Below are 13,646 nucleotides of genomic sequence, written 5' to 3' on the forward strand. Positions count from 1 at the left end.
TTCTATTAAAAAAAAAACGTTTTTTCTCACAATCCGTAAGAAGTCTATTTAAAACTCAAGCCTCCCCACAACTCAGACGTTTTATTTTTCAAATGCAACTATTTACAAGTGTAAAGATTCTTCAAGATGAGAAAGCAGCTACTAAAATGACCACCAACCTGGAGTGCTTTGGGTCTGTCTTTGCTAAGAATATTTTAGTGACATATTCCCACTTTTTTTCAATTCCTGTTCATTCAGCTTGTATCTAGAGGCAACCACTCTGAAGAAACTAACAACTCAGTAAGACTTCCTTTTAGTTTTGAGAGAGTTACCTTTAGTTAGAATCACATGAAAGAACCTATTTGCATAAACAGATCTACAGTTATTTGTCATATTAAAAGTGTGAAATTTTGATTCATTTTCTCCATTGATGCAACTAATGGAAGGATTAATGAAGAGGGGCTTTGTTGGAGGTCATAAACTAGATTACAGTTTCAAAAGGGAATTACAAAATTACATTTCCCAAATAAATACTATGATCTCTAGCCATATGGATTCTCAAAGACCTTCCTCCATTTTAGTAAGTCTGTTAAAAAGCAATTTACAAAACTTTCAGTCCTATTAACTCTTCTATAGAAGGAGTCCAACACGGGCACAATACAGATGGAGGTGAATTCTACTACTAAGGACTTACCATAGGTTGCAAAGGTTCTTCTTTGTTGTTCAAACATGAAATCATTGATGTGAGCTGGTTCCGCATATCCAGAAAGCATATTTCTAGGTGCAGCCATTTGTTGAGTCCTAAATGGGTTTTCTGGCCCAAACTACATCAAAAATGTTAAAAGAAAGTATGCCAGAATTACTGATTTCTTATTTATGTGTGTGTAATTTTTCAAGAAAAACACAGGGGAAAAAAATCCCAGCACCTGATTTGTCTTTCAAAAATTGTAACAAAATCACTTCAACTTTGTATTTCTTTAGAACTACTGAATAAGCTTCTAAGTCCTTTATTTTACACAGTAAGTGCTTGCACAGTTGCTCTGTACAGCTCATTTTGTGATTGAACTCTCTAGCCTGTACTACTGGTACAGCAGACAAATCAATATCAACTACTTGACACAAAGTGCCACCATTCAGTATGTGATCAGTACAAGCATTCAGAAGACAAAATAACTCCATAATGTTCCTCTTAAGGGAGAGACAGCAAAACCTACTAAACTTGTGTACTTAATGCAGAAATTACACTGCCAACTGCATTTAAAAAGCAACTGGGAACTTGCTGTGTTATTTCAAGAAATTCACTTATGAAACCCTGTCTTGTTTTTCTTCTTGCAAGACAACAATTGCCAGTCTTCCTGACCATACCACAGTTAGGGGAAAACCAAATAAAATAATAACAGTGAATACAAACAAATGCAATACACTGAGATTAATACAAAAAAAATGTAATTGTAACCTTATGATTGTTGCCATATTTGCAGACACCTGAGGCTACCCCGTATTAGGCTTCCCTAACTAAAAACACTTAAACAAGGTAGCACTGTAGTAAGTTTAAAGCAGTATTTTTGCTCACACACTTCATGGCCTTGGTATGTTGCAAAAAGCAAGCTTGCTATGAAAAGGCCAAATTATGTGATTCCACAAAAGGTTTTGTAAGCATAAAGTATAACTTATATAGAAATTTCAGATTGATGCAGCCTTTGTCTACCTAAAATACTAACACCTGGTCTAACAGAAGACAAGCTGTACAAAGAAGTTAAATACTGAAATCAGCTAAATGCCTGAACAGCTATTTTTATCTTTCAGATAGCATGTCAATTATAACAAAATAGAAAGCAGCTCACATGGCACCAGGCAGTCCAAATTCAGCCTAAAATGATTTTTCACTATACACATTCAGCATAGCTTAAGCTACTAAAATACTTAAAGTTGATGTGAATCAAAATACTGAAAGAACTTGGATTTTAATTTTAAATCCTGCTCCAAAAGCCACATATCCCCAAAATTTAACCATTCATTTTTCTAAGTAGCATGTTGAGCAAATAGCAAAAATGTGAGAATAGCAAGAGACTACTTTAATGCACTTCATGTTTTCTCAACATCTTTATAATGCTATTTTCCTATCTTGATTTTTCAATTTCCATAGCTATTATTCTAATAAACACTTTAAGAATTTTCTTAAAACAGCTTTATGAAGAATATTAAAATTCAAGCATTAACAATACCAACAAAACTGTGTAGAATCTTTTTTCAATTTCCTCAAACTAGATTCCAAAATAGAGCAAGCATCCAAACAAGATATGTCTTATATGAATTTCACACGAGATTTACAGAACCTCTGCCTTTCGGCCAAAGGCATGTCTGCTCTAAAGATCAATACTGTTTCTTACCTCAGGTGCAAACATGGTATCGTAAGTGGGATTGTACTGAACTTCCTTGATAGCAGGATCAAGATGGACTCCTGTTTCCACATCTTCCTGAAATAAAACAGGCATATTAATAAACCATTTTCTACGTACAGACTTTCAAATATATTATATTACCCCATTTCAGACCAAATTAGGGCTGTAGTTCAAGTTGACACTTTCAGGACAGTGAAAGGAGTAGCCTGGGCAAGGTTTCTATTTTTCAAAAATACTGACTGCAAAACCCATGTTGGGCCCTCTCTGAGAAATCCATCTAACATACATGAGGAAATCTGCATATGTATTATTACTACTTTTTTTTTTTGAAGGCTTCATGCACACAATTTAGAACCAGTGGCAAGATTGGAGGCAAGCTTTTTTTTTATTATTTATTTTTTCTTTGAGGATGTTTGAAAACCAGACCTCGTAAAGAACAGTCGATTAAGTGGTCACCGATGTAATATCGAAGTGTGAAATTAAGAGTCTACAAAAAGTGTAAGGCTGAAGTCACAAGCAACTCTTCTGGAAAACACTTGGGATACAAATATTAGACATCAGTGCAAACATAACATAGAATAATGAGTTTCAGAGAATCCAATGATCCCTTATCTCCAGGTTTTTAACAAAAGTTAAGTGTAATTCAACTTCAGTATTTAAATGCATTTCCAAGAATGTTGTGACAAAAATTTAACTCAATAGATGAAGAGAGAAGAAAGAGGGCCTAACTAAAGAACAACTTCTCAAGCAACTCAAAGACAAAAACTTAGATGAGTACACACAGCTGAAAACAGCAGAAAAGATGGGAAAGAGAAAGGTGGTGCTCAAAAACACCTGGTTTCACAGAGCTTTACTGAAGCTCATTTACACTGACCCTGAATTGACACACCTGCACACCCCCAATTCAGAGCTCATGAAGGAGAATGTTACTTTGCAGTATTATTACTAGTATTGCTTCCTGCATCTTTATTCTAGAAAAAATACATTTGAAAGGGATTTACAGTGTGCTAGTATATTGATAATATTCCTAGTAATTTTACTGAAAAACCTATCTTAGCATCAGCATCTAATCAGCACTCACCTACACGATCCAAAAGCATTTGCAACTCAGAGAAGGAAGTGGCACAACAGAGGATCACATTTTAGCAGTCACTTCCTCAGTACAAAATTACCTTTAAGAAACTCTATCTTGCTTTGCATTACAGTATCTCGAAAGACCAAAATGGCATGTTCTTTACTTGTTTAATATTGTTAGCTATTCTCTAACATGGCATGCCCAGAAGCCTTTTTTTCCTCCCCAATTTAGTAGTAGTTCAATTACAAATGAATTTGCTTAGACATGCAAGACTTAAAAAGTTTTAAAACCTTGTTTTCCAGACACAGAAAAACAGTACCTTTGGCATGTTATCTGATCATATTTGGTTAAAACTGCTCAATAAAACCAAACCAACCAAAAGTTGAGTGTTTGGTTGTTTGTTTAGTTTTTTTGTTTGTTTTGGTTTTTTTGTTTTGTTTTTGTGTTGCTTTTTTTTTTTAAAGAATGACACCACCTATTCCATCAATTGTTTTTCTACTAAGATCACTGTCTTAGATTGTTAAATCCAACTAGAAAACTTTACTCTCACTGTATATCAATTATGCTAACAGGCAAGTCCAGCCATTGCACTGCTCCTGCTTGAACCCTTAGCGCTGCCAATTCTCAGCCTGACCTTGCTCCTCTCATCACACTACCTTAACAATTCACTGGGTTTAGACGATAATGGCTACCAGTACATTCACAGCCCTGACTTTCGTACACTATATGAACTTGCCTGGGAACAGCACAGCAGGCCTAATCCAGTCATTTAGCAACAACAACAACAAAAAAAACCCACCCCCACCCTCAGTTAGAATAGGCACATATCAAAACCATTCTGTAACCTGTATTACCTATACACATTCCCTTTCGCAGTTCCATGACCTGAGGATATTTTCCACAGGGCACTTTTCCAAGTCATGTCACACAGCTTGCTCTGCCAGCTAGACTTCATATCTTAGCAACCAACCTTATAATTTGAGAAAATTAATGTCATTGATAATTTGGCAAAATTCATCTTATGAACCACTAGCAACATTAAAAAAAGTTATCAGTTTACCTGAAATTAAGACATCTTTTTTTCCCCTGCTCTTTAAAACTGCAAAAATGAGAAAAATCCAGTATTGCAAAACTGCCAAGAATTTGTCAGTTCTGCTATTTTTCTTCCTCTTTTCTCCCTGTTAAGTCCTATTATATGCCACTTGGTAATTGAGAAAAGAAACAGATTGTGCCATGAAAGCTGATCCTCTGCTGGACGATTATAGCAATTCTGGTTCTACACTGCTGGTAGAACAGTGCTGAGTCACTTGGAAGCCATACAATATGTTCACTCCTAGACCCACCACAGGCATAGTCTTTCTGTGTGAAAACCACCGAGCCTTGAAATTGAAGCACATGTTCTATTCATCAGAGCTACACTCCCCAAGACCTGGAGCCTTATTCATGTTTTCATACATTTGGGCATCAAATGATGATCTGTTAATATGCTGCTGAAGCACATACTGGTTCTCTTTTCATTATGCCGTTTTACTTTGAACTATATAATAATTTGAATGTGTCCCAATCCCTACTTTACCTTCTCAGTATTTTAAAGAATCAAAATCTTCATAAGAAAATAAAGCACTGAGACAACATTCTGAAATGTCAGTCTACAGCAAGAGTTCAAATTGCAGCAGACAAATTATCCTTTGGTCAGCATCTGATAACTGCTATTTTGTATAGCATTATGAGACTGGTAGGTAGCAGAAACATAAAAAATATGAAAATAGTCTATCAACCATTTCAGAAATTGCCAAACTGTCTGCATTGGGGTGTTGTGATGGCTTGTCTTTTTTTAAAAAAAAAAAAAAAAAGAGAGAGAAAAGAACTCCAGCAACCTCTGCACACAGTGAAGATCCTGGGTACAACTGCATGCATCGCCAGAAGACCATTTCAGCAGAACTCATCATTCCAACACCCAGAAAGTGAAAAAAGTAAACACGCAGGTCCTACAACCCTGTCCCTTTATGCTGGCATTCTAGAGGCAGTCACCATAGCTACAGCAAACAGATAAGGGATCACAGGTGCAGCAGTTTGGCAGAGCTGTGTGACTGAGATAGATAATCTAAAGGATCATGTCCGTCTGCTGTGCTGTAGTTCTCCCTTTGGTCACATACAGCATATCTTGATTTATCTAAAAGCCTAAAGTGCACAATCTATCATGCAGCTTATGTCCCAAGAGGGACACAAGTGAAAGAGTGAAAGAGGAGGGCACCTGTGAACTTAATGATGGGCTAAGTATTACCCTGTGTAATTTCTCACTCACAAAGGCACAGGAATCACAAAAAGGAGGGTTAAGAAGCTGCCAATTTAAACAGATACAGGGTTTCTCCAGGGAAAAACGAAAATTGAGCCATAGGACTGGCCATGAAGCAGTTTGTATTTGCTCCAACTTGGAAACTGTATAAATATGGGCTTTATGGCATGCCATATTATCATCAATGGTGGTATATCCCATATAACCTGAAAAAGAAAAAAATAATGGTTTTAGGAAGTTGTGTTTTACCAAACATGGCTTTCTTGGAAGACAATACAATAGAGCTGCAAAATTCTGCTCTATGTTTCACCTCTCTGCTTTTCTCAGCACTGGTAACAAGCACCACTAAAATATAGTGGCTACATTGGGCACCGCATATCAGCTAAGACACATACTACCGAAAAGGATCCAAAAGAGAAAATCAAGAATCGGAGGTCTAAGAAAATGACATGTGCAGAAAACCTAAACAACCTAATTTACCCTAAAAAAGATTCAGATTATACGATTAGCAGAAATAAGGAAAGCCAAACACTGAATTTCTCAGTCTACGGATCCACTGAAGTTCTGTAGCAAAGTTAAATGAGCGTCTACCTAAGCAGATACAGGCATTACTCTTGATGCAAGGCAAAAAGGCAGCATGTTGTCTTATCACTGTACTACTTGATATGTTGGTTTGTTTTGGGTTTTTGGTTTGTTTTTTTTTTTTTTAATAGGTGTGATGTCTACTTAGTTGCAGTATTGGGTTGATTTACAGTTCAGATATGATTGGATTAGGCAAAAAATTATTTGATATTTAGATGCTCTCCTTTTGCGTCTTTCACCCTCCAGCACAGCATCACACTGTCACAGGGGAATGATGCTCAGGGCGGTACTCTGTGATATTAGCATTTCCTAAGGAATCTACATAAGGACAGAAAGAAGCTTTTGATACTAAGTGTAGATGTTATAACTCCGTAGAGATCACAGAATGCTTAGCTCCTACCAAAGCATGCTCCTTCAGTCCTACCATAAAGGCCCTTTGGCCAGTTAAAAGTCAGCATAGGAAAGAGCACAGGATATAGAAGGGATTTTAGACTATAAATCCAATAAATCAAATTAGCTTTCCTTCCAAACCTTAAATAAAGGCTAAATAAAGTTCTTTAAAAAAAAAAAAAGAATCTGCAGCATGGACTGCAACACTTACCTGCTCCTTAGAAAGAATATAATGTTATTTACATTGAGGCAACTCACAATCCTTTTAATCCACAATATTTTAATACTTCAGACAAATTTTGTAATCTCCACTGTGCTATTATGTGGCTACCTGTAAGTTTAATAAGAACCATTCATGCATTTAGAAGCAGAATTTGACACTTAAATCTCAAGCGTTTGTGTAAGCACAAAGTTTGTTAGAACAAAGCAAAGGTCAGTTTTCCAGTTTCATATCATGCAAGCAAAGAGTTATGATGTCTATATGTTTTTTTCTGGATATTTTAGATAATAAATCTACAATGCTTCCTTCTCCCTAGGTAAATTCATTACTAATTAGCCAAGTATCTAAAAAGGGCATGCTGCTTTGCGTAAGACCTAATTAGTTTTAATAATCCATTAAATTACAATATGGTAAATTAAGACCCCATCCTATGAGCCACAGAGGCTGACACAATGTGTCACTTACCAACTCTTGCATAAACCACTTGAACTGTGAAATATGCTGTATTATCTTTTTTAAAGATTTTCAGATTTGTTACCAAGAATGGCATTTGCAATGAAGTCCCAATATTTCATTGTTTTCAGCTTTTACTCATTATACCTATTCAACCCCTCTTAACAGTAAATGTCCATCCCACTAACTTCAATAGAATAAAAACAAAACAGGAAGAAAAGGGTACATTAAATGGATTTGTTGAACTAGTCTACGTTCCCAGCATCTTGCAGGATGCCAGTTTCTAAACATCTGTTCTCTGCAAAGATAATATTGTGTCAAAGAAAGCAGAAAACCCCACGATATTAAAAGAAGCCAAAACATTCCTAACAAACAACACCTAAAAGTCACTAATGTTCATTACTGCTACAGAATGGTCACACGCTGACTTTGCATCCTTCGTATCTCCATAGATGGGGAGGCATTAGGTTTTAAAGAACATCAAGAAATGCGACTGAAGTCTCTTTCTTCCACTGAAGTAATATGTTTCTGGACACCTGCATACTGCCAAAGGTAAACTAGATTCTACAAATAGACCCGAGACTTCCAACCCTCTCCCACATTGAGGACGACCCAAGTGCTCCAGCTCTTGTACTGGGCCGGGCCAGGCCAGTCCAGCTGATTTTAACCAAGATGAGTATCCTCCTCTCAAAACCAGTGAATGCAACACTGTAGATAAATATGGTAAAATCTGTTGCCATCCAAGTGCCACCCTGAACTGATGGAGATCAAACAGTAAATGTGCTGGTTTTGGTTGGGGTAGAGTTAATTTTCTTCATGGTAAACAGTATGGGTCTATGTTTTAGATTTGTGCTGGTAACAATGTTGATGATACAGGGATGTTTTAAATACTGCTGAGCCAAGGCCTTTTCTGCCTCTCACAGCACCCCACCAGTGAGCAGGCTGGAGGTGCACAAGAGGTTGTGAGGGGACACACCTGAGACAACTGACCCCAACTGAGGATATTCCATACCATACGACATTATGCTCAGTGTATAAAGCTGGGGGTAGATGCCCATGGTGATGGCATTTGTCTTCTCAAGTCACCACTACTCACGATGGAGCCCTGCTGTCATGGAGAAGGCTGAGTACCTGACTGCACATGGGAAGGAGCGAATGAATTCAGTTTGCTTTGTTTGTGCACAGCTTTTGCTTTATCTATTAAACTGCCTTTATCTCAACCCATTTGTTTTCTCTCTTTTCCTTTCTGATTTTATACCCCATCCCACCAGGAGGAGCAAGCAAGTGACTGACTGGGGGTTAGCAGCTGGCTGGGGTTAAACTATGGCAATGTTCTCTTCTTTGCCTGTAAGGCAAAGCTTACAGCTGCAACATTTCCTGTGAAAGTTATTTCTTTACAGAATACACAATTTTCTTCAGCATTTTTAATTCATTAGTGAACATAAATACTTTGTGAGCAATCTTGGGGTTTTGTTTTTTGTTTGTTTTTTTTTTTCATATCAGTAGAAGCTGTAGCAAAACTGATTCTAATTGGTTTTGGCAATGTCTAGAAAAAATGTAACTTAGAAAGAATCCTAAAATAAGAAGTTTAGAGTGAAAAAAGGAAAATGTTATGTTATAGGACTTGAAACACACGCTGGCCTCTACTTTCACATCAACATTCACAATGCACTGGTGTTAAAGACCAAATAATGAATACCTATTTGACTTTTACAGTTTATGTTCTTAATTAGCCTAATTCACACTACACAAAAGCCACCACTAACATACCTTAGCCCGTTTTTGCATAGCCAATGGCAAAGAAACTCTAGATCATCAGACTTACATTACTTAAACTTATTCTGGGTTTATTATCATTGTGTTAACTGTAGTTAATCAGTTCCTTTAATTAAACACCTTGGCACTTAGAAACCTCACTTCCTTTTGACCTTGGTTAGCAGAAGGCCCTCTGCAGAGGCAGTCCTAGTTGTACTGGTAGATACCCCTTCCAGGGCATAGCCTGGAGAACAGCTTTGAACAGAACATGCTACTGGCACCTAACTCTTTCCTCCAGCTGCTTGTTTCTCCTTTGGCACTGGGAATTTAACTGTGCCCGCACAGCAACGGTGCAGCTACACGGCAAGAGAGATCAAGGAATGGATCCGAGAGCTAATAACTCCACCAGGTTTGTTGGTTTGTTTTTTTTTTTCTTGAATTCAGACATTCAGACTAGTTCCTTGATGTCAGCCACCAAGCAACTACACAAGCCTTTGTGCTGTCATGGCAAAGCTGTTCCTACAGCCCCAAGAGCAGTGAAGAGAACAGCCAATACTACTTGCCACTTATCGTTCACGCTCAAATGACATTACAGATGTTAATTAGCATTCCTTTCAAAGCCTGTGTGGGAAGACAGTCTGCCAGAAGCTGCAATTCAATAAGTTAAGTATTTCTAAGATTCCAAGGGATTCAAAGATGCACATCTAGTCAGGACATACAATATAACATACACACACAGATACAACCAGGTGCGACACCCTGTGAATTAACTAACAAAGAGAAAGAGTCCATTCACCTCTTTGTCACAAAGTAGGAAACTTTTCAGAACTGGAAGCAACACAGTACTACAGTGACAGCCATCATGGTGAGCCACCTGCTTTTAATTAGGAACTAGTTGCCTGTATTAAAAACCCAAACCAACATCTGAAATCACGAAAGCGAACTAATATGATACTGAACTTGGAAAATTAAGGTTTCCCAAGCAACAGTGGAAATGAAATCAGAAACACTGATCAGTTTCCAGGATACTCTTTAGGGCAGGATTCTGCTGCACTCAGCCTATCAAATATCGGTTTCACCGCAACACTGGTGCAAACCACACAGAAGAACATCCTGAATTCAGGGGAACTGAAGCCGAGAGTATGTGAGGAACGCTAAACAAGGCACGCCTTTGAGATAGTCATAATACGCTTTCATAAGCTTAACAGCCACAATAGGATCCACCGGCCGAGCTCCCCAGCAAACGCCTTCAACCCCCAGCTCCGGCCTCACACCGCGGATCAGGGCAAGGCCAGACGGCGACAACGTTCCCGCGCCGGGCCCGCACCAGCCTGCCCCGCTTCCCCGGCCTGGGCTGCCCCAAGGCCGTCTGACCCCAGCGACAGAAACCAAAGTAGTGGCCACAGCGGCGCGCAGGCACCGGGGGCCCCGGTTTCCCGGGCGGCTGAGTGACGCCTACCTTCACGGCTACTTCCGGGGCTGCGTCCACGGCCAGGGCCCCTGGGGCGGCGGGCGGCGAACGGAGGTGCAGCACGGCGTCGCGGGTAGCGACCACAGCGGCGCTCTGGGAGCTGCCTTCAGCCTCCGGCTCCGAGTCGGGCTCCGAATCGGAGCCCCCGTAAGAGGCGAGCGCGGCGATAGCCGCCGACATCTTGGCGCGAAGGATGACGGGACGAGCTGGTCCTGGCAGCTCCGCGGAACTCACCGCCCGCTTTCTCCCGCAGGACGAGAAGGGTGGGACTGCCCATTAAGAGATAGCGCATTAGAACGGAACATACTCCCCACAATGTGTGGGATAAATTATGGATTTCTATTGGATATATAGGCGTTACAGGGGGAGGACCATCTTCCTTTGCTCTTGTCGGTATTCAACCTTTCAGGACTTCCAGACAGGACTACAAGCTCCAGCATGCAACGCGGCGCCAGCAGGCCGGGCCCGGGCTCCACGTGAGGTGGGGACAGCCAGTCCGAGTAGCGTAGCGCAGCCGCTGCTGTCCTGCTGCCCAGGCAAACGAGTTTTATGGCGCCGCTCTTGGCGGGGAGATGAGAGCGGGAGTGGGGGGAGCGGGGGGAAATCTTCCTGCTGCTCGTTCCAAGGGAACGCGCGCCTGCCGATGACTGGTTCTCGAGCCCCACCGATTTCCAGCTCGAGCTCCCCCACGTGACGACCTGTCACGGTCTCTCAGGGTTTCTACCCGCTCTCGCCTGCACCTTGCGTTAACGGCAAAGAAAAACATTCAACAGAGGGCGGGCGCCTTCTCCCGCACACAAAAGGTTCTCGCCATCTCTTCGGCAGGAAGGCAGAACGGGAGCACGGCAACACGGCGGCCCCAGTATTCACCCCCGACCTCTCGCCGCTCGGCACGGGCCGCCCCGGGGCTCACTGAGCCCCGCCCCCTGCCGCTGATTGGCAGCCAGCTGCCGGCTTCGGGCAAGTCACAATGGCGGGCCCCGCCCTGCCCGTGCTTGAGAGAGGGAGCCGGCCGGCTGGACCGTACCACCTGCCGCCCGCGGGGTGGGGTGGGCTCGCCTCCCTCACGTTGGCGGGGGGAGGCGGCGGCGCATGGACCAGTCCGAGAATCGGGTGGGGGGGCGCCGGGTCCGTCCGCTGGGTAAACAGCCCTGCCTCCTCCCGCCTCGGCTCTGCTCGGCGCGCCGGGCGAGGCCCCTCCCCCCGCGCGCACACACACGCTCTCTCACACGCTCGCTGCCCTGTGTCTATTGTGAAGCCTTCGGGGGAGCTCCGCGCCGCCGCGGCCCCCCCCATCCCTCAGCCCCGCGGAGCCGGCGGCCGGCCGCGGGGCGCTGTGCCGTAATGGCTGGCACCGTTTGAAGTTCCAACGGCAGCGGGGGCAGCGCGCGGCGAAGGGAGGGGCTGAGGCTGAGCGGCGTGAAGGTGTGAGGCGAGGGGAGGCAGCGCGACAGAGACGGGCCGGCGAGTAAGTGCCCCGCGCCCTTCCCTCGCGGCCATCGCGTCGGGCGGGAGGGACCGGCCCCCGCTTCCCTTCCCCGGCGCTGCGGGACGTGTCCGCCTCACAAAGGCACCAGCCCCCACCAGGTGCTGGCCCCCTCCCCTTTGTCCATTCCCGTGCGGGGGGCGGCGGCGGGAGGAACGGAGGGATGCACACCGCGGCCCCGGAACCCCTTCCCCCGTCTCCTCGCCGCCCTCGCCAGCCGGGGCAGGAGGGGGCGTGTTGCGAGGCGCAGAGGGGAGGGGGCCGCACTCGCTCTGGAGCGCGGCGGGCTCCCTCCTCTCGGTCTCTTCCCGGTGTCCTAGCCCCGTGTGCCCGTACCCGGAGGGGAAGGTGGGGCCGTGCGGGGCCGGGGTCAGCGGGTGGGGGTGACGTCAGCCGCGGCCAGGTGCGAGTGGCTCGCGCCTGGCCGGTCTGAGGTGAGGAGCTCCCAAGGGCCGTTGTGGTGGCGGGGGCTCGGGAGGGCACAGCCGGCGGGGCCGCCGTTCGGAGGCGAGGGGATGCGGAGCGGCGAAGGGCAGAGCTGCCCGCTGTAACACTGCTACCATTGTTAGGCGGGCTCGGAGATCGCGGCCGGCTGGGAGCGGGAGAAAGCGCGTAGGTTCCAACTTCTCCAGGCGGCAGAATGCCTTTTCCTGCGCCCGCTTCACTCGCGGGCAGAATAATTGGCAAGTGCAGAGCGCTGAGGGGCTAGCTTCGATGCTAGGTAATATGCACTGCATGCGCTTAGTACAGTGCCATGACTTCCTTTCGTGTGCCGCATGTGCTTCCAGAATTAAAGTGAACATACAGTGACATCTAATTGTGACACAGTGGCATTTAATCAGATTAAATGCTCTGGTTTGATTTTTCCATCCTTTCCATCAGTCACGGTTTTAAACAAGTACCTTGGCTTGAGAATAGAGAACTTATTTTTTTAATGGGAAAAAAAAACAGATACAAGGACAAATAGAAAGTATTAATAGCATGGGGTGAAGTGCTGCCTTTAGACCTGTTTTATTCGACGTGGGCATGTATCGTCTTTGATTCCTAGAATAGGGATTTTAGGTAAAATTCCCACATTTTCAACAACACTGAGACCTTTCTTTTGTTTACATCTCCAACAGCTGAAATGTACTTTTAAACTAGCATTTCATATGGTAATGAGTTTACTTTTTCTGTTAAATACATGGATGATGAATCTATAAGTAAGGAAAGCTGTATGGCACTATGCATGAATCACTGCTTATTAATGTCAAAAGTGGATCTTCCACTGCAGTCAATTTGTTTATTGGCTGTAACTGTTAACTGATTCCATATGACTGCATTCCTTTTTCTCTTGGCATACAGAGGCTGGGTATTGTCTGAAGTTGAAAGGTGTTCTTCCTGAAAAGTGAACTATTTCAAGTTTATTTGTGCAACTAGCCTCTGATATTTTATTGGAGAATTGTGTTGAAAATGATTAAATAAATTCTACCTCGTTATTCTTGAATCTCAAGTGTTTAATTGGCAAAGCTTTGGTAGTTTGCTTAAGTATGTCCAG

The 13,646-nt window shown here is 43.2% G+C and overlaps 3 protein-coding genes across 7 annotated transcripts in view; 2 read left to right on the forward strand and 1 right to left on the reverse strand.

The window, feature by feature from the left end:
* The window catches only part of CDC40 (cell division cycle 40), a 37,154-nt gene extending 25,949 nt beyond the window's left edge, over positions 1-11,205 (reverse strand). The window contains exons 1-3 of the mRNA XM_061460107.1: positions 10,612-11,205; positions 2,370-2,456; positions 674-803 (exon numbers count right to left, since the gene is read on the reverse strand). Of these exons, the coding sequence (XP_061316091.1) occupies positions 674-803; positions 2,370-2,456; positions 10,612-10,803 (409 nt within the window). The 5' untranslated portion in view covers positions 10,804-11,205. The remainder of the gene's footprint in view (positions 1-673; positions 804-2,369; positions 2,457-10,611) is intronic.
* Positions 10,817-11,768, forward strand: LOC133273033 (uncharacterized). The gene is made up of 2 exons (XM_061460913.1): positions 10,817-10,886; positions 11,299-11,768. Exons 1-2 carry the CDS (start codon positions 10,817-10,819, stop codon positions 11,766-11,768), a joined length of 540 nt encoding a protein of 179 aa, XP_061316897.1.
* Positions 11,769-11,819: 51 nt separating this feature from the next.
* The window catches only part of WASF1 (WASP family member 1), an 88,126-nt gene continuing 86,299 nt past the window's right edge, over positions 11,820-13,646 (forward strand). Inside the window, exon 1 of one of the 5 annotated variants that reach the window (XM_061460133.1) lies at positions 11,820-12,091. The gene's annotated coding sequence lies outside the window, so the exon portion shown is untranslated. Of the gene's footprint in view, positions 12,092-12,396; positions 12,544-12,692; positions 12,831-13,646 lie in introns of those variants that run through there. The other 4 variants (XM_061460127.1, XM_061460128.1, XM_061460131.1 and 1 more) reach the window with 4 other exon arrangements.

Source organism: Pezoporus flaviventris, unplaced genomic scaffold (genome assembly GCF_033815535.1).
Source record: "Pezoporus flaviventris isolate CSIRO_AGI_PZ_B2104156 unplaced genomic scaffold, CSIRO_AGI_Pfla_v1 ptg000031l, whole genome shotgun sequence".
Lineage (NCBI taxonomy): Eukaryota > Metazoa > Chordata > Aves > Psittaciformes > Psittacidae > Pezoporus > Pezoporus flaviventris.

Bases quoted from the DNA above. Each gene is read 5' to 3' on its own strand.
- LOC133273033 (XM_061460913.1), top strand. From the start codon at position 10,817: ATGACGGGACGAGCTGGTCCTGGCAGCTCCGCGGAACTCACCGCCCGC. The intron at 10,887-11,298 runs GTGGGACTGCCC...ACCGATTTCCAG, and splicing joins TCTCCCGCAGGACGAGAAGG to CTCGAGCTCCCCCACGTGAC.